At 38.5% G+C, this 23,977-nt stretch overlaps 1 protein-coding gene across 1 annotated transcript in view; it reads left to right on the plus strand.

Moving 5' to 3' along the window:
• Nucleotides 1–23,977, plus strand: part of PTPN20 (protein tyrosine phosphatase non-receptor type 20) — a 178,348-nt gene that overhangs the window by 105,656 nt on the left and 48,715 nt on the right. The window contains exon 6 of the mRNA XM_045842425.1: nucleotides 3,052–3,054. Coding sequence (XP_045698381.1) covers nucleotides 3,052–3,054 — 3 coding nt within the window. The remainder of the gene's footprint in view (nucleotides 1–3,051; nucleotides 3,055–23,977) is intronic.

Consider the following 23,977-nt stretch of genomic DNA (forward strand, 5'->3'; position numbering starts at 1 on the left):
GGTATAAATAGTGGCTATAATAATCCCATGTATAATGCACACAAAAACCTGGGTATGCATTACACATTGAGGCACATTATATATGGCAAAATATGGGGTAATTTGTAGGCCCTCTTCACCTGTAGGAAGTCTTAATGCCTTGTCTGTTTGAGAAATGTATTATAAATTCTTTTCCTACTCCATACTTTAAGAAGTGAGACCTTTATAAGGAGACCTTATGAGACTTTATGAGACTCCATAAACATTTTGGGTTTCTAAAATGTTTAAAAGGTTCTTCTTTACAGGAAGAATATACAAATACTCTCCTAAATTTTTCCCAGAATTTATTCTTCTCTCCTTCCTTCCTTGCCTTGACCTGCATGGCTAGATCAGTCATGTCCTGAGGGAAGGTGAGGCAGGAATTGAGAAATCAAGAAACAGAGTCAAAGAGTCAGGTGGAGTCCCTTCTCTGGGATACAGAAGAGGGAACTGTTTATTGGTGAAGTCAGGCTGTATATATTGAGTAAGCTTTGAAGCAGCATGAAAAAGACAAACCATGAGGCTAGGTACATTTTATTTTCTAAGAACATTTGCTGCTCCTTCTTGGTATAGTGATATAGCAAGCAGCCAAGTCATTCTTTCCTTACAACAATCTGTCAGGCAGTCTTCTGTGGCCTAGGGCAGCTGTGCTGAACCTGAGGCCTGCTTCCAACTCCCTTGGCATGCAATATCTTGCTTGGATCTCCACATTTCCCTTTTTTCTTTTTTCTAATTGCACCTGATGCATCTTTACTCATGTATAGAATAATTGGGTTCACAGTTTTGGGCAGACTAGGGAAAAAGCACAGAACATAATTAGCAAAAACCTACCTAAGCCAATGAGATAGCATAAGGAATGCTTTAACAAATTAAAGGGGTTAAATCCCTGCAATTTTTGTAGCAGTTTATGGGCTATTTGAGCAAGGTCAATTATAGAAAGATACGCATTCTGTATTTGCAGTATTTCAGAATGTAATTGCTTTATATCTAAACTTATGTTTTCATGACTATAAATTCCCATTAGATGGTTTTTCACTTTGTCCCAGTCCCATACAGAAGTATCACAAGGAATGGGAGTTATATAGACATATGTGTATTGAGGGTGGCATTGAAGCTTGGAATGGAGAGTCAAGGCTTCTACCCTATTTTGCCTAAGCCAATGACTACAGCCTCTAAGGCATTAAGTTTGGCCTCTAACTTTAAATCTATATTTTCTTGATCTCCTAATGCTATTGACACATTATGAGCTAAATTATTAACAAAATCAGCATTATGAATACTTTGTGTTAATGCAACCATGGCAGTGCTAGCAGTGTCTATGAGTGTTATTAGAGCAATGATTCCTGTAATGATGAGCCCAATGGCTCATCACATGTGGGTTAAAGCCTTTTGCACTTCTTCTAGGACTTGAAGCCATATATCAGCATACCAAGGGCCAGTCAGATTTACAGGAAGCATAACGAAAGTAGGTTGATACAGAATCAATAAAGCCTTATTTTGATTGTAATGAGATACACAATTAGAAAGATTAAAGCTATGACACTGGACTAAGAAAGTTTAGTCCTGCAAAGTAATATTTAAATTCCCTACTACAATAACATAAAGCAGTTGAACACAGGCCCACAACCCATGTGCCCAATGGATCCCCAAGTCAGATATACTTCCTGCAGACATGTTAATGAACTGTAGGGTCATTCCAAGATGCCAAATGTTCTTTTGGAAAAATTCCTTTGCTGTGGTCAGGATATTGGAGATGAAACTGTCAGGGGTCCAGTACCGAATGTTAGGGTGAACTGGATCCAAGGGGTGGCTCCAATCATAGAGTATGAGTCCAGTTCCAGAAACATTACTCATCATAGGCAGGATGCCAGCACAATCAGTCCATGGAGGGAATCTACTCCATGTAACATGAGAGCCATTAGGGCAATAAGGAAATGGTGGATGAGAAACACTCACAGTTCTAGTTGTGTTAGGAAAACCCCATTTTGACACAGTCATAATATATTTGGCAACATTCCATGGACCTGTTACATTAGCAATGTCTATCCACCTATAAGCCATTTTACATTCCTGTTGTAGGTAAACATACCCTGGTTGTACCTTAGGAGACAAGCAAAGACGGGGCTTGCTAGCTCATCCCTCATATGAATAATTCCCACAGGACTGTGGCACAATATGTTTAGAGTTAGAACCCCCCATGAGACGCATGTCATTTACAAACACCGGGATTGAGGGTCCTTCCCAGGGCTGGGAACAGCAATGGAGGCTCTAGAAGGTAAGCGCAAAAAGGATCAGCAACTCCCATACCCACCTGGGTAGCAATGATAGCTAACATGGCTACAAGGAGGGTAGAAGCATCACAGGGAGCAGATAGCTGGTTGACTAAGCCTTGTGCTTGCTCAGTCAGTTTCTCTAGTTGTTCCTGTGTCGGAGGTTCAGCCAGACCCATGCTATGGGTCAGCAGCCTTGACACCCTCTCCCTGGGTTGTCTGGGGCTTATCCTGAGCTGTTTCACCTTTCTCTCCAGGGTATCCAGGAGTGGAGGCTCATAGGGTTCCATCACAGATGCGGACCAGTCTCGCTGGGACCCAAACAAGTCGGGATTCAGGTAGGGAATACACACACATATCCCTGTCCCCTTGTTAATATAGGGTCAGGATCCTGCCATTGGCCTGTGGCAAGATCCTTTCACTTGGCGGAAACTAGATCCTTGGTAACTGTAAATGACTGGTGTTTTTCGGCAGGAGTAATCCCTTGCTCATCAAAATTTAAAAAATTAAGAGTATAGAAGGCTAGTCCTAGCTGTCTTTGTGGGGTATTAGTATTGTCTCCCCCTTTTTGTTTTTCAATATAGGTTTTAAGGGATTTGTTAACTCGCTCTACAATGGCTTGTCTCTGAGAATTTTAAGGGATGCCTATGACATGAGTGATTTGAAAGTATGTACAAAACTGTTGAAATGCCCTTCTGCAATATGCAGGTGCATTATCAATTTTGAGCTGTGTAGGGCATCCCATAACAGAGAACATCTGGAGACAGTGAGAGATAACATTTTTAATGCTTTCTCCAGTGTGATAGGAAGCCCATGTGAAATGAGAAAAGGTATCAATGGTTATGTGAACGCATGCCAATTGGCCAAATGCAGGGATTCATGTAACATCCATTTGTCATAGATGGTTGGGTCAAAGTCCATGAGGATTGACCCTGACGACAGGTGAGAGGAAGTGCACAATGCAGTGAAGGCACTTTTTGATAATTTGTCAAGCCTGTTCCCTAGTAATAGGGAACAAAGCATTGTGGCATTGACATGAAATTGGGAGTGCATGTCTGTGGCTTGCTGCAAAGGTGTGTATGCACAAGAGCAGAGACTAGCAGATCAGCATTATGATTGCCCTCCACTAATGGTCCAGGTAATTGACTATGAGAGTGAATATGTTCAATAAAAAAATGGAAAGGCTCTCTTGTGGACTAAAGATTGTAATTTAGTAAAGAGGTGGAACAATTCCTCAGAGGACATGTGTCCAAAAATTGCTGACTCAATATGTCATACAGTATGGATGACACAGTGACTGTCACTATAAATATTGACAGGTTCTGCAACAAAATGAGTTAAGGCCATACAGACAACATAGAGTTCAACACTCTGAGCAGATGAATAGGGGGTGGTTTCAACCAAAGTTTGCTGAGGGGTATAAACCCCAGGTTTTCCAGAACTTGACTCATCGGTGAATACTACCGCTGCCCCTGAAATGGGAGTCAAAGTTACAATCCTTGGAAAGATAAAGGGATGTCTCTGAGAAAACCAAAGGAGTTTATCAGCAGGGTAATGATTGTCTATTTGACCAGGATAAGCAGCTAGGGCTATTTGCCAATAATTTGCATTTTCCCACAGCTGTAGTTGTTAGGCAGCAGAATAGGGGCCTACAATTTTATTTGGCTCCAGCCCTAACAATTGTTTGAATCATTGTCCTTTACTGATTAACCAGCAGACAACTTCTGGGTAAGGGAGTAAAGATTTCGTGGGGAGATGGGAGGCATGGAGCCATTCTAGAATGCCCTGGGTTTGCCAAATAGCCCCAGTGGGAAGATAAGGTGTGGGTAAGATAAGGACCCAAACTTCTTGAGTCAGGTCAATCTGGGTGACCTGAGAGTCTTGAATAGCTTGCTCTACTAATTGTAGAGCCTGTAGGGCAGTTTTGTCAAGTTGTAGTAGGGAGGAAGGGTCAGGGCTTTTTTTTTAAGAATATTAAACAGTGGATTGAGTTGTCCTGTAGTTAATTTTAAGGTTGGTCAGATCCAATTAATATCACCTAGTAATTTTTGGAAATTGTTGAAGCTTTTGAGAGAATCTCATCTGATTTGTAGGTTTTGGGGATGAATGTGTCGTCCTTCAATAATATAACCTAAATAGGAAAATGGGTGTTGTTTCTGCACATTTTCCAGGGCTATTTTTAGGCCCCACTTTTCTAGTTGTGGAACTACTTCTTGGAACAAGGAGAGAAGTAACTCCTCACTTTGATGAGATAGTAAAATATCATCCATATAGTGGATAATATAAGCCTTGGGGTATTTGTCACAAATAGGTTGAAGGGCTTGTGCTACAAACTTTTGACAAAGAGGTGGACTGTTGGCCATGCCGTGGGGTAGTACCCTCTGACAGTAATGCTGCACAGGTACCTGCCAATTGGTGGAAGGAATGGAAAAGGCAAACCACTGACAGTCTTCAGGTGAAAGTGGGATAGTAAAAACCATATCCTGCAAATCAATGATTATAAGATGATAGTCCCAAGGGATTGCTGTAGGAGTGGGCAAACCAGGCTGTAAAGGGCCTATAATTTGCATGGTCTCATTGATCTTGCACAAATCCTGCAACAATTACGACTTTCCTGATTTCTTTTTTATGACAAATATAGGAGTATTCCAAAGACTCATAGTAGGCTGAATATGGTGGGCTTTTAGTTGTGCTTCTACTAATTGTTGAGCTGCTATTAATTTCTCCCCTGTGAGGGGCCACTGGTCCACCCACATGGGGGTGTCTGACAAGCAGGCAATAGGGTCAGCTGTGGTTGCCAGAGGGGGAGCTTTTACTAGGGTCCCTACCCTAAATTTGAATGTTGAGTTTGCATCCCTAGTCAGATGTTTTGTGCGAGGGGCTGTCTCAGAAGGCATTGTCCTACCTTGGTTGTTAACTCCAAGCTCTTGATGAGGCATCAATCTTTGATTAAACATGATTTGAGTTACAGTTTTAGAAGGGCTGTATAGAGATATACACCCATTTCAGATAATACATCTTTTCCCCATAAATTCACAGAGATTGAAGGAAGGAAATAGTGTTGGAACCATCTTGAATGCCCTTCAGCATCGTGCCACTTGAGAAATTTTGTGCTTTGCAGAGGGGTCTGAATTTGTCCTACACCCTGTAATTTAGTAGATACCTCTTGAAGAGACCATGCCTGTGGCCAGGGAATTTGAACAATAATGGAAACATCAGCTCTGGTATCTAGGAGACCTTTAAATGACTTTCTTTCTATGGTAAGGTTCATTTGAGGCCCCATCTTTTTAACCACTTGTATCCAAAAGACAGCATCAGAGGAACCAAAGCCTTTGTTCCATCTAGGTTCATCCGTAATAACCTTTCCCATGGCCTTAATAAGGGAGGAGTAGCAATTGTGCTATCCTTGTCTCTGGCAATGTTTGAATAATGACAGAGGCCTGTGCTATTACTTTCAACTCTCCTGTATAGTCTTCATCTACTATTCCAGGAAAAACTTGAAAATCTTTAGCAGTGAGACTGCTTCACCCTAAAATGATTCCTACGGTGCCGGAAGGCAATGGCCCAAAAACCCCTGTGGGGATGACTTGAAGACCCATCTCAGGCATTAGTACTTGTTGGGCAGTGGGATGGAGGTCCAATCTGGCACTCCCTGAGGTGGCTCTGGACAGTTGGGAGATTGAAATTCCTGCATCATGGCCCCTATTCTTTGCCAGGGCCAGGCCAGGTCCTGTGAGGAGTTTCCCAACGGTCCCCTGATGGGCTCATCATTAGTGTCAGTTTTAGAGCAGCACTCGTTAGCCCAATGCTTACCCTGGCAGTAGCAAGGGCAAAGGGCCGGGGCAACAGGGGTTTTACCCTTTTGCCCTGCATTTGCAGTGCTTTTTCCCATTTTTTGAGGACAGTTATGGGCGAAGTGTGTACTCTACTTGCAGTTAAAGCAAGCACTTTTTGTCCCCAAAGTTCCTTTGAGAGTGGCTGCAAGAGTGACTCCTTGGATATAGGAGGGGCCAATATCTGCAGATTCTAATAAAATAGTAAGATTCCCCTTCTTATATGGCCTTAAGGCAGCTTGGCAGACCTTATTTGCATTTTCAAAAGCTAGCTGTTTGACTAATCTATTACCAACCTTGGGATCCCCTATCAATTGTCCAGTAGCCTGGAGGAGATGGGAAACAAAATCCTGATAAGGTTCTTCTGGCCTCTATTGGATTTTGGTGAGGTCTTGAGATTTTTCTCCTTTGGAAGGAAGGCGGCACCAAGCTTTGGTGGTGTATGCTGTAATTTGTTGGTAAGCTTATAAAGTATACCCTAGCTGATTCTGCAAATTCTCATATAATCCAGACCCAGAAAGCATTTCAAATGTAATAGGTATGTTATGATTTTGATTTCTGTCTGCCTGTTGTGAGCTCTTTTCATACTAATCAGACTTCCACATCAGGGAATCCAACCCCCCCACCCCCCCGCCCACCGCGCCACCCATAAGCATGCTTTGGCTAGTACAATCCAGTCTTTTGGTGCCATGACTTCAGAGCCAATGGTATCAAGAAGAGCCAGGGAAAAAGGGGATGTTGGCCCATACATACTGCAAGAAGCTTTTAAGTCTTTTAAAGTTTTAAAGGAGAGGACCTTGTGATATCTTTGTCTGTTGTTAGGATTTTGTGGATCAGGCCTCTTAAACACAGGGAATAGCATAAATCCTTGTATGTCCTCTCCCAGATCCACAGCTTTTAGTAAAGCCCTTTCTTTGTAAGGGAATAGTTTCTGACAGTCCTACTGGACTATGATAAGGAGGAGGAGCTTTGGAACATGAGGGGTTAGTGGGAGAAAGTACTTCAGTGAGCTTAGCTTGGTCTGGAGAGGATAATTGAGACATTTGCTTTACTAATCCTACTACGGAGTCCTCGTCATCAGAATTATTAGGGGGCTCATCCTCTTGCATTCTCTGCTGCTGATCCCCAGCAGCTTCCTGTTCCACTTCTTGTTCAAACTCTAGCGGCAGCGGCTCGCCACTGGGCTGTAGCCGGGGAGCAGTTGCCTTCAAAGTAGTAGATCCCTCTACAGTATTAGCGAGGGTTTCAGCTGCTGGTTTTAGCACCCTACATTCTTCCTTTTCAGGATCTAGAGCTTTTCTAATCAGGGTCCACTAAGTGAAAGCAAAGATTGGAATCTGCTTGGTCCCTTCTGCTGTATATCTTTCTCTATTTTTTAGGCCTACCCGAGCCCACATATATTCATTTACTGTGCTGTCTTCAGGAAACCAAGGCCAAGTTTGCTGTACATAGGTTAAGAATTACTCCAGCTGTGTGGTGGGGACTTACTAGTGGCCTGTGCAGGTAACATGGAGCACAGCATTTGTGTATACAGCCGCTGCTTGGCCAACCCAGAATTCCAATTTTACACCTGCTTGCTATAAATCCTTTTCACTCCCCACTTACTGTACCATGGCCACTCAGGAGTGTCCCCTCGTCTTCTGGCTGGGGAGTTCCCTCATACTTGGGTCCCTGTTCCAGGCACCACCTGCCACAACCCGTGGGGCTAGATTCGTCAGGTCCCGAGGGAAGGCGAGGGGGGATTGAGAAGAGACAGAATCAAAGGGGAGTCAGGTGGAATCCCTTCTCTGGGATGCAGAGAGGGGAACTGTTTATTGATGAAGTCAGGCTGTATATACTGAGTACTCTTTGAAGCGGCATGAGAAAGACAAACCATGAGGCTAGGTACATTTTATTTTTTAAGAACATTTGCTGCTCCTTCTTGGTATAGTGATATAGCAAGCAGCCAAGTCATTCTTTTCTTACAACAATCTATCAGGCACTCTTCCATGGCCCAGGGCAGCTAACTAAACCTGAGGCCTGCTTCCAACTCCCTTGGCATGCATTATCTTGCTTGGATCTCCACATTCCTTCCTTCCTTTCATTCATTCATTCATTCTGCTTAGGTCACTAATCTGCAGTTAATTACTAACTGTGGTAAAGGTATAGAAAACTGACTAGACAATTATACTAGCACCATTCACTAAATAAACAACCTTACCCAACTGAATTTAAATATTAAGTTCCCCAAACTGTTTCCTGTTCTCCAGCCTTTTTTCCACCAGATTAACTAGTTTGTTCCTGTGGACATGATATTTTATTTTGTTTTGTTTTATATTTATTTATTTATAAAATTATTTCACTATTGTTCAATTACAGTTGTATGCATTTATCTCCTACCATTCTCCCCTACCCCACCATCCCCCCTCCCTCCCTTGCTTCCACCCTCCCCCTTGGTTTTGTCCATGTGTCCTTTATAGTTGTTCCTGAAAACCCCTCATTCTAAGTAATATCTAGAAAGGCACATCCTACCCTTAATCTTTTAAAACAAATTTTTGTAACTTATTTGCATGTTTTTGCTACATATGGAATTTAAAATTATTTTGTTCATTCTCTCTAAATCCCTTTGAAATTCATATTAGAGTGACATGTGAAGGATAGAAATTTTTATGATATTAAGTTCTTCCCTCTATTTAAAGAATGAGGTGAGCCAGGAGATTAGCTACAGTGTGTGACTTACAAAATGGCCATTGTTTCAGGTTTGCCTTTCAAATCTCACTCAAGAACTTCCCTTAACCATCTTAACTGGAAACATTCAGGGATTGGAATTCTGGGAAAACTAATTTGGCCTAGCCATATTAACATATTGTGAAGCAGTCCATGCCTTATCAACTTGTCATCTACACACATCTCTTAATCTCCAAGTAAAAACAGAATTATCAAGGGCACAAGATGGCAGAGGAGTGAATGAAAGCCACACTAACCTCCTCACAGGACCAATCTGGAACTACAACTAAATTGTGGAGAAATCACCCAGAATAAACAACTAAATAATAGTGAGAGAAAAGACTTACAACCTTGGATAGACAGAAGAATCAGCTTCAGCAAAACCTGACTGGTAAGGGATGTGATGGAGACTCAAGAAGGCTGGCTAGGCACCCACAGGCAGCAGTGCTGGAGGGATAATTAAGCAACTGGTTGGATCCCCCTGAGAAGTGTGGGGTCTAAACCCTAGGTTGGGACCTGAGCCTAAAGCACCAGAGCCCAAAATGTACACAGACAACAACCAGTGGTGAAAAGCAGCAGGGTTGCTCCCTGCCAGAGTTAGAAGGCTAGAGATGCAAGAGCCATTTAAAGGGCCAACAAAACAAATTTTCATTTGCATCTACTTACCTTGGGCTCTGGCAAAGGTGGGGACAGAGTGGACTGGATATATATGAGGAGAGGCTGGGGACAGAAGCTTTGGGGAGAGAGCAGAAAGAGTAGGTGCCAGGACCCTGGTGATGAGTCATACTCTGCTCAGCAGCAGCCATCCTGCTCAGGCAGACCACTCCCCTATGAGCATGAATAGCCTGAGGGGAAACACTAGCCCTGACCCCAGGAGGGATTATGCGTTGCCCTACTGTGCTTAAATCTGACTGCCAAGTGCAGAGTGACTAGATTAACAATTGAAGGAGAAAGCCGTGAACAGTAGATCCCCAGCCATCTCGGAGCAGGCTGCCTAAGGTCAGACAGGGTCAACATCTGACATCACCAGAGCAGATCCAGAAAGAAAAAACAGTGGTAAATACTAGAGACTATCAAGACAAAATCCACTGTGGTCTTCTCCATGATTTGAGATATTTTGTTTCCTGCATAGCTTTTTAGCATTCATTTATTGCCCATCAAGTTTGTACATATTAAGTCATTAGATTTTATACTATAGTTTATTTCCCTCCTTTCTTATAATAGTCTTAATTTCTTTATACCCTTATTAATACTGGTTCATTTACTGTTGATAGTGAGATTGTGGGTGTAGGGAGTTATTTTTGCAGATGTGGGTTTGTGTCCTGGGCTTTGTGGTTTTGTTCTCACAGCATCTGCAGAACAGCATACAAGACAAGGTGGGCAGAGTGATCTCAGTCAACCAGCTAGATAGAAGGACCCACCAAAGAACTTCCCCACAATAATCAAAATCCAATTATATCCAGAGAACCAACATAAATGGCATAAAGCTCATCCCAAGAGAATCAAGGTCAGGAGATCAAGGAGACTGCACCACTCAGTCTCACAGCTCTTCTACCACAGAGTTCATACCACAAACTCAGGGAGTCAAGACAGTTCAATTTAAGAAGCAAAAGCAAACAAATAAGAGACTCACAAATAATGGGAAGATAAGGAAACAACCCCTAATCAAAAGGGAAAGAGGAATACTCAGAAAGAATGCTAAATGAAATAGAGAAACTCAACTATCAGATATTGAGTTCAACACAATGGTTATGAGGAAGCTCAATGAGCTCAGTGAGAATTATCAAAAACTACAGGGAAACTACAAGGAACTTACTGCAAACTATATCAACATGAAAAAGGACATAGAGACTATCAATGAGAGCCAAGAGGAAATGAAGAATACAGTTTCTGAAATAAGTAACACATAGAAAAAATCAAAACCAGTTTAGATCAGAGAATCAAACTCATTTTCACTGGGGGCCACATAAACCTCATGGTTGCCTTGATAGGGATGAATGTAACTTTAGGATAGTGTAAATATAACTACTCCTTAAAAGTTAAGTGAGCCCTGGCTGGCGTAGCTCAGTGGATTGAGCGTGGGCTGGGAACCAAAGTGTCCCAGGTTCGATTCCCAGCCAGGGTACATTCCTGGGTTGCAGGCCATAATCCCCAGCAATCGCACATTGATGTTTCTCTCTCTCTCTCTCTCTCTCTATCTCCCTCCCTTCCCTTTCTAAAAAAATTAATAAATAAAATATTTAAAAAAAAGTTAAGTGAGAGTTTGGCTCTGCCACTGAAGAGAAACAAGGTACCAAGATAAATAAAACAAGGTGCAAGTCTGGATTTGGCCCACAGAACTTGTGTTCCCCACCTGTGATCTAGATGAAGCAGAGGATCAAATGAGTGGGCTGAAGTACAAGGTAGAAAAAAAAAACATGTGGAAAGAGCAAGAAAAGGAAAAAGGAATCAGAAAGAACAAAGAGGTGTTAAGGGAACTGCAGAACAACATGAAATGGAATAACATCCATATAACATGGATATCAGAAGAAGAAGAAGAGGCTCAATAGATAGAAAACCTGTTTCAAAAGGTAATGATGGAAAACTTCCCTAATTTGAAGAGAGAAAAAGCCATGGAAATCCAGGAAGCATAGAGGGTCCCAATTAGGAGGAACCCAAAGGCCCACTCCAAGACACACCATAATTAAAATGGCAAAATTCTAAGACAAAAAGAGAATCTTAAAGGCAGCAAGGGAGAAATAGGAAGTAATATACAAGGGAGCCCCAATAAGGTTAACAGCTGACTTCTCATTGAAAACACTACAAGACAGAAGGAAATGGCCAGAAATATTCCAAGTAATGAAAACTAGAGGCCTGCAACCAACATTACTCTATCCAGCTAGGCTCTCAATTAAAATGAAAGGCCAAATAAGAAGCTTCCCAGACAAAAAAAATCTAAAAGAATATACCTCCACCAAATCAGCTTTGTAAGAGATGCTAAAAGGTCTTCTTTAAAAAAAAAGGGAAGGAAAAGAGTGAGGAAGAGAAGAACATAGGTATGAAAAAATGGCAATGAATAAATACCTATCAATAATATTAAATGTAAATGTTTTAAATGCTCCAATAAAAAGACATAAGATAGCTGAATGGATAAGAATTCATGACCCACAGATATGCTGTCCACAAGAGACCCACCTCAGAACAAAAGACATAAACAGACTGAAAGTGAAGGGTTGGAAATAATATTCAAAACAAATCACCAGGAAAAAAAATTGGGGTAGTAATACTTATATCAGACAAAATAGACTTCAAAACAAAGGCCATAAGAAGAAACAGAGAAAGTCACTTTATAATACTCAAGGGAAGAATCCATCAAGAAGACATAAACATTATAATCATATATGCACCCAGCATAGAAGCACCCAAATACATAAGAAAGATCTTGGAGGACTTCAAGAAAGATATTGACAGCAATACAATTATAGTATGGAAATTTAATACCCCACCATAAAAAATGGACAGATCTTCCAAACAAAATATCAATAAGAATATTGTGGCATTGAACAATGCCCTAGATCAAACAGACCTAAGTGATATACATAGAACCTTTCATCCAAAAAGAGCAAAATACATATTCTTTTCAAATGCACATGGAACATTTTCAAAGATAGAACACATGACAGGATATAAAACAAGCCTCAACAAATTCAAGAAAATTGAAATCATATCAAACTTTCCCTGATCACAGGGTCCTGCAACTAGAAACCAGCCTCAAGGAAAAAACACAAAAATACTCAAACTCATGGAGATTGAATAGCATGCTATTAAATGATGGATAGGTTAAAAATGCAGTCAGGGAAGAAATAAAAAAGTTTCTGGAAACAAAGGGAAATGAACATACAACAGTCCAAAATGATGGGATGCAGAAAAGGCAATCCTGAGAGGGAAGTCCATAGCAATATAGGCCTACTTTAAAAAGGTAGAAACATTTAGAATAAACAACCTAACTCTACATCTACAAGAACTGGCAGAACGACAACAAAGACAGCCCAGAGCAAGTAGAAAAAAAGAAATAACCAAGATCACAGCAGAATTAAATGACATAGAGACTAAAAGAACAATTCCAAGGACCAATAAATCCAGGAGCTTGTTCTTTGAAAACATAAACAAAATGGACAAGCCTTTAAGCAGATTCAAGAAAAATAGAGCAGCACCAACATAAACACAATCATAGATGAAGAAGGAGAGATTACAACTGATACCATAGAAATACAAAGGATTGTAACACATCACTATGAACAACTATATGCCAAGAAATTTGAAAACCTGGGTGAAATAGACAATTTATTAGAAAAATAGAGTTTCCCATAACTGATTGAAGAAGAAGCAGAAAACTTGAACACAATGATAACAGCTGGTTATTTGAAGGAGTAATAAAAAAAATCCCAACACACAAAGCTCTGGAGCAGATGGTTTCATAGAATTTTACAAAATATTTAAGGAAGAGCTAACCCCTATCCTTCACACACTATTCCAAAAAATTGGAGAAGGGGGGAGACTCCCAAACTCTTTTTTATGAAGTTATCATCCTAACCCCAAAACCAGATAAAGATACAGCAAAAAAAGAAAACAACAGGCCAATATCGCAGATACACATAGATGCTAAAATCTTTAACACAATATTGGTAAACTACATCCAGCCATACATTGAAAAGATCATGCACCATGATCAAATGGGTTTTATTTTGGGGATGCAAGGATAGTACAATATTTGCAAATAAATAAACATAATACATCACATAAACAAAATGAAAGAAAAAAATCACATGATCATGTCAATAGATGAGTAAAGAGCATTTAATAAGGTACAGCATCCATTTATGATAAAAACACTCAGGAAAGTGGGAGTAGGGGGAGCATTCCTCAACATGGTAAAGGTTATATACAAGAAACCTACAGCCAGCATCATACTCAATGAGCAAAAACTAAAAGCTTTCCCATTAACATCAGGAACAAAACAAGAATGTCCACTTTCACCATTTATTTTCAATATAGTATTAGAAGTCCTAGCCACAGTGATCAGACAAGAAAGATAAATAAAAGGCATACAAATTGGAAATGAGTAAGTAAAACTGTCATGGTTTGCAGATGGCATGATAGTGTACATAGAAAACCCTATAGACTCCACCAATTAAGTACTTGACATAATAAGTCAATTTGGCAAAACAGCAGGATACAAAGTCAATATTCAGGAATTGAATGCATTTTTGTACATCAACAATGATATACCAGAAACAGAAATAAGGAAAAAATATCATTTGATATAGCAACAAGACAAATAAAGTACCTAGGAATAAACCTAACCAAGGAGGTAAAAGACCTGTACTCAGAAAACTGCACAACACTGAAGAAAGAAATCAAGGAAGACACAAACAAATGGAAACATATACTGTGTTCATGGATCAGAAAAATTAACATCATCAAAATGTCCATACTATCCAAAACAACTTACAGATTCAATGCAATACCTATTACAGTACCAATGGCATATTTCACAGAATAGAACAAACATTTCAAGAATATACGTGGAACCATAAACAACCCCAAATAGCTGCAGAAATTTTGAGAAAGAACAAAGTAGGAGGGATCACAATACCTGATATCAAACAAGGCCTATATTACAAGGCCACTGTAATCAAAACAGCCCGGTACTGGCATAAGAACAGACACACAAACCAATGGAACAAAATAGAGAGTGAAGAAATAAGCCCAAGTCTCTGTGCTCAATTAATATTTCACAAAGGAGGCAGAAGCATAAAATGGAGCAAAAATAGCCTCTTCAACAAATGGTATTGGGAGAGCTGGACAGCTACATGCAAAAAAATTAAATTCAATCACCAATTTACACCATACAAAAAAAATAAATTCAAGGTGGATAAAAGACTTAAGTATAAGTCATTACACCATAAAAGTCCTAGAGGACAATATAGGCAGGAAAACCTCAGATATTCCACACAGCAATATTTTCACTGATATGTCCCCTAGAGCAAGGGATATAAAGGAAAGAATAAACAAATGGGACCACATCAAACTAAAAAGCTTTTGCATGGCTAAAGAAAATAGCATTAAAATGAAAAGAGAACCAACTGTATGGGAAAATATATTAGCCAATGATACCTTGGACAAGGGTTTGATCTCAAAATATATAAAGAACTCACACGACGCCACTCCAGGAAGACAAACAACCCATTTAAAAAATGGGCAAAAGATCTGAATAGAAACTTCTCCAAGGAGGACATATAGAGGGCCCAGAGACATATGAAAAGGTATTCAGCATCACTAGCCAACAGAGAGATTCAAATGAAAACCACAATGAGATACCACTTCACACCAGTCAGAATGGCCATCAGAAACAAAGCAACAAACAAGTGCTGGAGAGGTTGTGGAGAAAAAGGAGCCCCAGTGCACTGTTGGTGGGATTGCAGACTGGTACAACCACTGTGGAAAATATATGGAATTTCCTCAGAAAACTAAAAATGGAACTGCCTTTTGACCCAGCAATTCCACTGCTTAGATTGTATCCTAAGAACCCTGAAACACCAATTCAAAAGCACCCTTGCACCCCAATGTTCATGGCAGCACAACTTACAATAGCCAAGTGTTGGAAGCAACCTAGGTGCCCATCAGTAAATGAATGGATCCAAAAAGTATGGTACATTTACACAATGGAATACTGCAGAAAGATAGAAGGAGCTTCTACTCTTCAAGATAGTATGGATGGAATGGGGAACATTATGCTAAGTGAAATAATCTGGGCAGTGAAAGACAAATATCATATGATCACCTATAAGTGGAACCTAATCTACAAAACGAGCAAGCAAAATATTTCCAGAGACATTGAAATAAACAACAAACTGAAAGTAACCAGAGCAGAGAAGGAAGAAGATAATGGGCGGGGGGGGACGGTGGAGAGGAAGGGTCATCAAGGCACATGTATAGAGGACACATGGAGAAAGTTAAAGGAGAGTAGGATTGAGGGTGGGAGGTGGGGATAGGTAGATGTGGCAGTGGTGGTGGGAAAATGGATACAACTTACTTCAACAATAAAAAAAATAGAAAAAGAAGGGCAGAGTGAAGGAAAGAAGTAAATAAGAATTACCAATGAGTAACAGATGAACAGTATGATATTTATTTTAAATCTTGCACTGTAAGGTATCTCCATTAATAGGAGTCTTTAAAATATTGTATTTAGATGATTTTAAAAATCCATTTTTAAAAGATTTCATTTATTTATTTTTAGAGAGGGAATGGAGGGAGATAGAGAAAGAGAGAGAAACATCAATGTGCAGTTGCTGGGGGTCATAGTCTGCAACCCAGGCATGTACTCTGACTGGGAATTGAACCTGCGACATTTTGGTTCGCAGCCTGCGCTCAATCCACTGAGCTAAGCCACCCAGGACAAAAATTCCATTTTTCAAAAGAAGACAAAACATAAATAAATGAAGTGCAGGGACTTTCATGGCTTGGGAATACAGTGAAAACAGGAATTTACTCATTGTAAGATCTCCAACATTTAAATATCTGGAAATCATAGGTAACTATTAGATAGGACCACATACATAATTTTTAAATTTGCCATTAAAAATAAATGACTTGTGTCTTTCCAAAAAACCCCCAGAATTATACTGCAATCAATGATGATACACTATCTTGTGTGCAACTAAAAACACACTCTTACCCCCATCTCCAAAATAGGTCACAAAGTCTCTTTCTCTTTTTTTATTTATTGATTTTTTTAGAGAGAGAAACAGATTGATTTGTTGTTCTACTTACTTATGCACTCACTATTTGATTCATGTATGTGCCTTGACCAGGGATTGAACCCATAACCTTGACATATTGAGACAATGCTCTATCTAACTGAGCTAGCCAGGCAGGGACAAAATCCCTTTTTAAATGTTTTAGGGATGTTCTCTTTTCTTCAGCCAATTGACACTCCCCCTTAATGTCCTATAAAAGAAAACAAAAATATATGGTGTATGTGTGTATATATGAATGTATATGAAAACTGAAAAAGGAAGAAATGCTCATAACTAGTATTCCTTGTTTGTGCAGCTGGTCACATGGTTGTATCTGGTGTCTATAACTGCCTCCTTTCCTACCCATTCTATGTTCTCTTTCCTCTCATTAGGCACCTCGGTTGGTTGTAGTTCCTTGTCTGGTAAGTAACATAAACCTTCATTCCTGACAGGTCTGAGTTAGAAGCAGTCATGCCTGAATTACATTTTTGTAGTTTTCCATTGACTTTAATCACTTTAGTGGAACTCTAGAAAATCACCTGCATTCTAGACATACTCCTTCTTACCCTTATTGTTTAGGAAGAGTGCAATTTCCCCTTGATAATTACAGTTAGTCAAATCAAACATAGTAAACTGTCAATTCAGTAGCATGAAGAGCCCAAAATGGCCTGGTGGCAACCTTAGCTTCCAGCTCAATGGGATCATTATGATGTCCCCTGATGGAAGCATTTCTCATTCTGTTTAGGTTTGCATTGATTTCTTTCATCACTAGTAGTGTTTTGTAGTTATAAATATATAGATCTTATACAAATCATTAGATTTTTTGTTTAAGTATTTCATAAGTTTTGGTGCTATTGTGAGATTTTGAAAAAATAATTTCTATTGTTCATTGCTGATATAGAGAACTATGATTGATTTTGGATATTGGGTATGTATTCTTTTACCTTATTAGGTTCACTGTACTTAATATTAATATTGGTTTATTAATTATAACAAATGTACTATCCTAACGTAAGATATTAATAATAGGGAAAACAATAGCATGGGGTACATAGGAACTCTGTACTCTCTACTAATTTTTAAATAAATATAAATCTATTCTACAAAAAAGTATATTTAAAAGACATTTTCTAATTTCTCTTATGACCTTTCCTTTAATCCATGGGTTATTTAGAAGTATGCTTTTTACTTTCCAAGCATTAGAGGATTTTCCAGATGTGTTATTAATTTTCCAGATATGTTATTGAAAATATTGATTTCCAAATATTTGGAAAGTTTAATCTCATTATGGTCCAAGAACATACTTTATATTAATTCCTTTTCATTTATTAAGTTTTGATTTTTGGCCTAGAATATGGTCTATGCAGTGAAGATTCCATGCATAATAGAGAATAATTTTTATTTTGTTTTTGGAAGGAGTGTTTTATAAAGGTCAGTTAGGTCAAGTCCAGTTTTTTAGCTCATTCCATTGATTCCTGACTGAAGAGCACTGAAGTCTTCAATTACAATTGTGAATTTTCCTGCGTATGTTTTCAACACTATCAGTCTTTATGTATTTTGAAATTCTGTTAGGTGTATACACATTTAGCATTGTTGTCTTCTCTGTAAATTGATCATTTATCATTAGTAATGAACTTTTTTAAATATGAATTTTATTTTTAAAGCAGTTTTACATTCAGAGCAAAATTGAGCAGAAGGTACAGAGATTTTCCATATACTCCCTGTCTGCACACATGCACATTCTCCACCGCTATCAATATCCCTTACCAGAGTGGTACATTTGTGATAGTTGATGAACCTGTACTCAGGCACTTCCACCCAGAGCCCACAGTTTACACTAGGGTTCACTCTTGGTGTTGTTCATTCTATGAATTTGGACAAAATCTATAATGACATATATCCACTATTACAGTTGCAAATAGAATAGTTTCACTGCCCTAAAAATACTCTTTGCTCCACTATTCATCCTTTCTGTCTCCCAGTATTGACTTTTTATCGCTGTAATGTTTTTCTTCTGAAGTGTGCTTTGTTGTTAATATATTCTCTGATATTAATATAACCACTCCACATTCACTTTATTGGTGATCCTATCAACATATTTTCCATCTTTTTACTTTTAACTTGCCTATGTTTTTGTATTTAAAGTGTTTTTTTGTAGGCATTGTATGGTTGGGTCTATTTTTTCACCCACTGTCCCAATATCTGTCTTTTAATTGGTGTATTTATTTTTTTAATTTTAATTGTTGTACAAGTACAGTTTTCTACCCTTTACCGCCATCCCAGCCCACCTGCCAGTCCTCTTTTTCTCTCTCCCATCTCCATCACCCTTTATTATTGTCCATGTGTCCTTTATACTAGTTTCTTCAAACCCTTCCTCCCTTCCCATGAAATTCCCTCCCATCTCCCCTCTGGTCACTGTCAGCCTGTCCTCTATTTCAATGTCTTTGGTTTTATTTTAGCTTGTTTGTTTGTTTTGTTTATTAGATTCCTGTTAAAAGTGAAATCATGTGGTATTTGTCTTTCACTGCCTGGCTTATTTCACTTAGCAATCTGCTTTCCAGTTCCATCCATGCTGTTGCAAAGGGTGGGAGCTCCTTCTTTCTTTCTGCTGCATAGAATTCCACTGTGTATATGTACAATAGTTTTTTGATCCATTCATTTACTGATGGGCATCTAGGTTGCTTCCAACATTTGGCTATTGTAAATTGTGCTGCTATGAACATTGCAGTGCATAGATTCTTTTGGATTGGTATTTCAGGGTTCTTAGGATATAATCCTAGCAGTGGAATTACTGGGTCAAAAGGCAGATCCATTTTTAGTTTTCTGAGAAAATTCCATACTGTTTTCCATAGTAGTTGCACCAGTCTGCAATTTCACCAACAATGCATAGGGTCCCCTTTTCTCCACAACCTCTCAGACACTTGTTGTTCATTGCTTTTTTTATAATGGCCATTCTGACTGGTGTGAAGTCGCATCACATTGTGGTTTTAATTTGCATCTCTCTGATAGCTAGCGATACTGAGCATCTTTTCATGTGTCTCTGGATCCTCCGTATATCCTTGGAGAAGTGTCTGTTCTCAATGCCTTTATATATACCTTCTTAGATTTAACTTTATCATTTGCTAATTATTATCAATTTACTACCTTTATTTTTAAATCTTTTTTCCTATTTTTCTGCCTTAGATGATTCTGTGATTTCATTTTATCTTCCTAGTTGTCTTATTTACACTTCTTTTAAATACATTTTCTTGCTTACTCTAGAATTTACAATATACATTTAAAATTTTTCACAATCTATTTTTTCTGTTCTTCAAATAACAGTATATCACTTCAAATGATGTACTGTCTTCCTAATTACAATACTGTCCTAATTTCTCCCTTTCATCTTTTGTGCATTTGTCACAAAATATTTCAATTTCACATAACAATAATCCTAAAATACATATTTAATATTTTTGTGTTAAATAGTCTGTTATTCTCCAGAGAGGTAAAGATTTTTAAAAAATTGCATTTATGGAAGGTTTGGAACTATTCATTTCTTTGTATTCATTTATTTTCCTGTTCTGTAAGATATCCCTTCTGCCTGAAGTTCTTCGCTGAGCATTTCTTACAGTGCAAGTTTGCTGCTAATGACTTCTGTCACTTTTTGTTTGTCTATAAAAGTGTTTGTTTCTCCTTCATTTGTTCAGAAAGATACTTTTGTTGGCTATAGGATTCTGGTTTGTCTTCTGACTTATATTTTTTTTTATTTGAGCTTTGGGATTTGAGACTTGGTATCTTTCATTCATTTTGGAAAATCCCCAACCATTATCATTTCAAATACTCTCTCTCTCTCTTTCTCTGTTTCACTCTCTTGCTTTCCCCCCTCCACCTCCAATTCTCCCAATTTTGGGATTCCAATTACAGAAATATTAGTCTGTTTGATATATACCTGTAGCTCTTGGGTGATCTCTCTGTGCCTTCCCCTCCCACACTCTTTTTCTCTTTCACTTTGGGTAATACCTATTGACCTATTTTTCAGTTTCCTGATTCTTTTCTTTCTGCCATCAAGCCTATTGATGAGCCCATTGGTAGAATTCTTTACTTCTATTACAGTGTTTTTCACTTTTAGCATTTTCCCATATCTCTGATACAATTCCCCATTTGTTCATACATGTAGTCCACTTTTTCCACTAAAGCCTTTAATCATTGATCATATTTTAAATTAAATGTCTGATAATTTTAACACTTATATCATACCTCTTCTGGTTCTGCTGATTGCTTTGTTTCCTACGAGTTTTATTTTGTTTTTTATTGCTTCTTTGTGTTCCATATAATTTTTGTTCTTGTTGTTGAAACCCAGATCTTATGTTCTAGAGACTGAGGTAAATAGGAATGAGTAGGCCTTCAGTGTAAGGAGTTGAATCAAGTTAGTTAGGAGTTGAGCAGGGTTTGGGTTTTTATGGTGCTTTCATAACTCTCAGTGCACCACCATTTTCAGATTCTGGTACTGTTACCTTGTGCTTAGAATGGAATATGGCATGCCAGATGGTTTACTTCAATGTTTTTTCTACCCTTTACTTTAGGTCTCCCCATTGTACCTGCACCTAAGATAAAATTTCTATTCATGGTCTGGTCCTTTCCTTAATAATATAATGCTCTTACTTGTAATTCTGTTGCTTGCTGATTTGGTTGTAGATAGGAGTAGCATGCTCTGTTGTCCTTGATCAACCTTATTTGTGTACATGTCCCTGGGATGGTGCCTCCTCAGTTATTCTGCCCTTTCTTCAAGGGTAGAAGATATGTTATGGTCAGAGCCCAGTATGCTTTTCTACCTTCTCTATCCCCAATGTTGAAGGTCTTAACCTATATTTTGAGGGTAATAGGGTTTGGAAAAAAGGGTAGTTTTCCAACTTATTATGCTTTTGATTCCTAAGGAAGATAGGAGGAAAGCAATTGGCTGGGGCTTCATGCCTTTCCTGCAGAAGCTGCTGTTCCCCTGTTCAAGTTTGCACCACGAAGGAGGGTTTCCTGAGTTCCACACCTTGTCTCTAGTTTTTCTTCTGAGCTTCTGATGAGGTCTTTATATGCATTATCTTTAGTTTTCCCCCCTTTTCTTTTTTTCATTAATTTATACACACATCTTTGTCCTATAAATAAGTTAATTTTTGTCTACTTTATTGATTACAGTATTTAATTTAATTATTAGTTCTATAATCATGTACTTTTGACCTTTAATTTATTTTATTACATGTATAAAATTTTCACCTTATTCTGTTGTTTTTATCTCATTTTGTCTTATTATTCTAAATAATTCATATTCTTATTACTTATTTCTAAGGTGGTGTAGCTACAATTTATGTTTCATTCAGAATGGCTTAAATATGTTGCATGCTGTATTGCATTTCTCATTATTTTCCACACCTCATGTTTTATTTCCATCTTGTTCAGTAACATGTTTAGTTCTACATCTGTTTGATTTTGCTAATTAAGCATGAATGAATTCTTCTTGACTCTCATTCCATTTAACTTGAATTTAAAATCTTTCTTTATGTGAATGACATTTTAACAGCTGGATTTTGCCCAAGGACAATGACATGTGCCAAAGGATGAAGGACAAGGAGCAGAAAACTGAAAGGATGTGGTTGAATTGCTTTGTCACACATGTTGTAGATCAGCTTACTCAGGATTCAATATACCCTCTACCTCATGTACCTGCCTGTATGACTCAGGCAGGAAAACAAAAAAATTGCATTTCTGACATCCTGATAGATATGGTTTGACCAATCATATGCACTTAGCCAAGACTTAAATGTGTAGAGAAGCATCTATGTTGCTGGTGCACACTATAGCAGGCACAGCATTTCTGGTGCTTCATTGCAGCTAAGGTGGCACATTACTAGAGCCAATGGCTGTGGTGGTAAATTTTTAAGTTCTCCATAGTTGCTAAGGTAGTGTCATCCAGGAAACAGGAGTTAGAGCTGTAGTGTCCAGCTTCCTCAGATTCCTCCTCCTGGCAAAGGTAGCACTTTTCATGTCAGACTATTCTATAGTGTTATTTTTGGGTCATAATAGGGGAAACACATGATCTTTAAACCCACCCAGTGATGTTGTCAGCACTAGCTAGCTAGATAACATCTCTCTGTAATGGTTTACATTACCTACAGTGAAGCCTGACCTATACAGATTGTTGGAATACTTCAACCAGGCTGCAATAAAAAGAAAACAAATTCAAAATGATGTTAACAATAAAGAAATATATTTTTTTCTATAATGGAGATCAGAGGTAGGAGCTGTGCCAGGTTCACTATGATTAGTTGCTCAGTGATCTTATCAAGAACATAAATTCTTTATTTTTTTCATATTTGCTATACTCAGCTCATTCTTTTTATGGCCACAATAGGGCTGCCTATGATAATCAGGGCCGTATGTTTCTGTGCTTAAGTCTAGGCAGGGGATGGAAGTGGGACAGAGGCTAGATTCTCTTGCCCATTAGCCCTGAATAAACTTCTCCTTGCTTCTGACTGGCCCGAATCACCTACCTATTCCTGAATTGTTCACTGGCAAATAAATTGTTGTGGAATGATCACAAAAGGCTTTAACTAACCATCAGGGTAGAATCAGTGTTGAGGAGTCAACAACAGTGTCCATTGCAATCATTCTACCTTGTCTTTTCTTTCCTTTCTGCCTTTGCTCAACGTTTTCTTTTCCCCCAGCAAGGCTAGAATACAATGAAAAGCTCTAAGTGTTTTTCTGTTGGGCGTCAAAGATGACAAAGTGGCTTCTGCTCTTGTGGGTATTTTATCTCTCCTTCTGAGCTTCCTAGACCTCATCTCATACTACAGTTAGAGATATCTGTGAAAAATTTTAAGATTTCTGTGAATGTCTCTCTCAATCCAAAATCCCTCACTCCCAACCTTACAGAAAGCTTTTAGGTGTAGTAGTATTCCAAGAAAAGATGAGTTTACCAATACTGTGCAGGTTTTCAGAAATTTCCATATTTTTAAATGCCCATTATTCTGCTTAATTGCTTCTAATATACTTTTTGCTGGTATTAACTTGATTTTATTAGGGTTGGATGAAAAGTTTGTTTAGTTTTTTTCCATAAGATGCTGTAGGAGTACTTAGTTGTCTTTAAATTCATTCAAACAAAAAAAATTTTGTTAGATTTTACTGTGACAGCTGTCAGTGTGCATTAAAAAAACATCAAAATTGGTAAATTTTTTGCAACCATTTTAATATTGAAGATGGGAGAAAATACATAACATTTTGGCATATTATGCTTTATTATTTCAAGAAAGGTTAAAAACACAACTGAAATGCAAAGAAAAAGATTTGTGCAGGAGTAGGTGCTATGATGATCAAGCATGTCAAAAGTGATTTGTGAAGTAAA

This window comes from Phyllostomus hastatus, unplaced genomic scaffold, assembly GCF_019186645.2.
Source record: "Phyllostomus hastatus isolate PE091 unplaced genomic scaffold, TTU_PhHast_1.1 phas_contig_38, whole genome shotgun sequence".
NCBI lineage: Eukaryota > Metazoa > Chordata > Mammalia > Chiroptera > Phyllostomidae > Phyllostomus > Phyllostomus hastatus.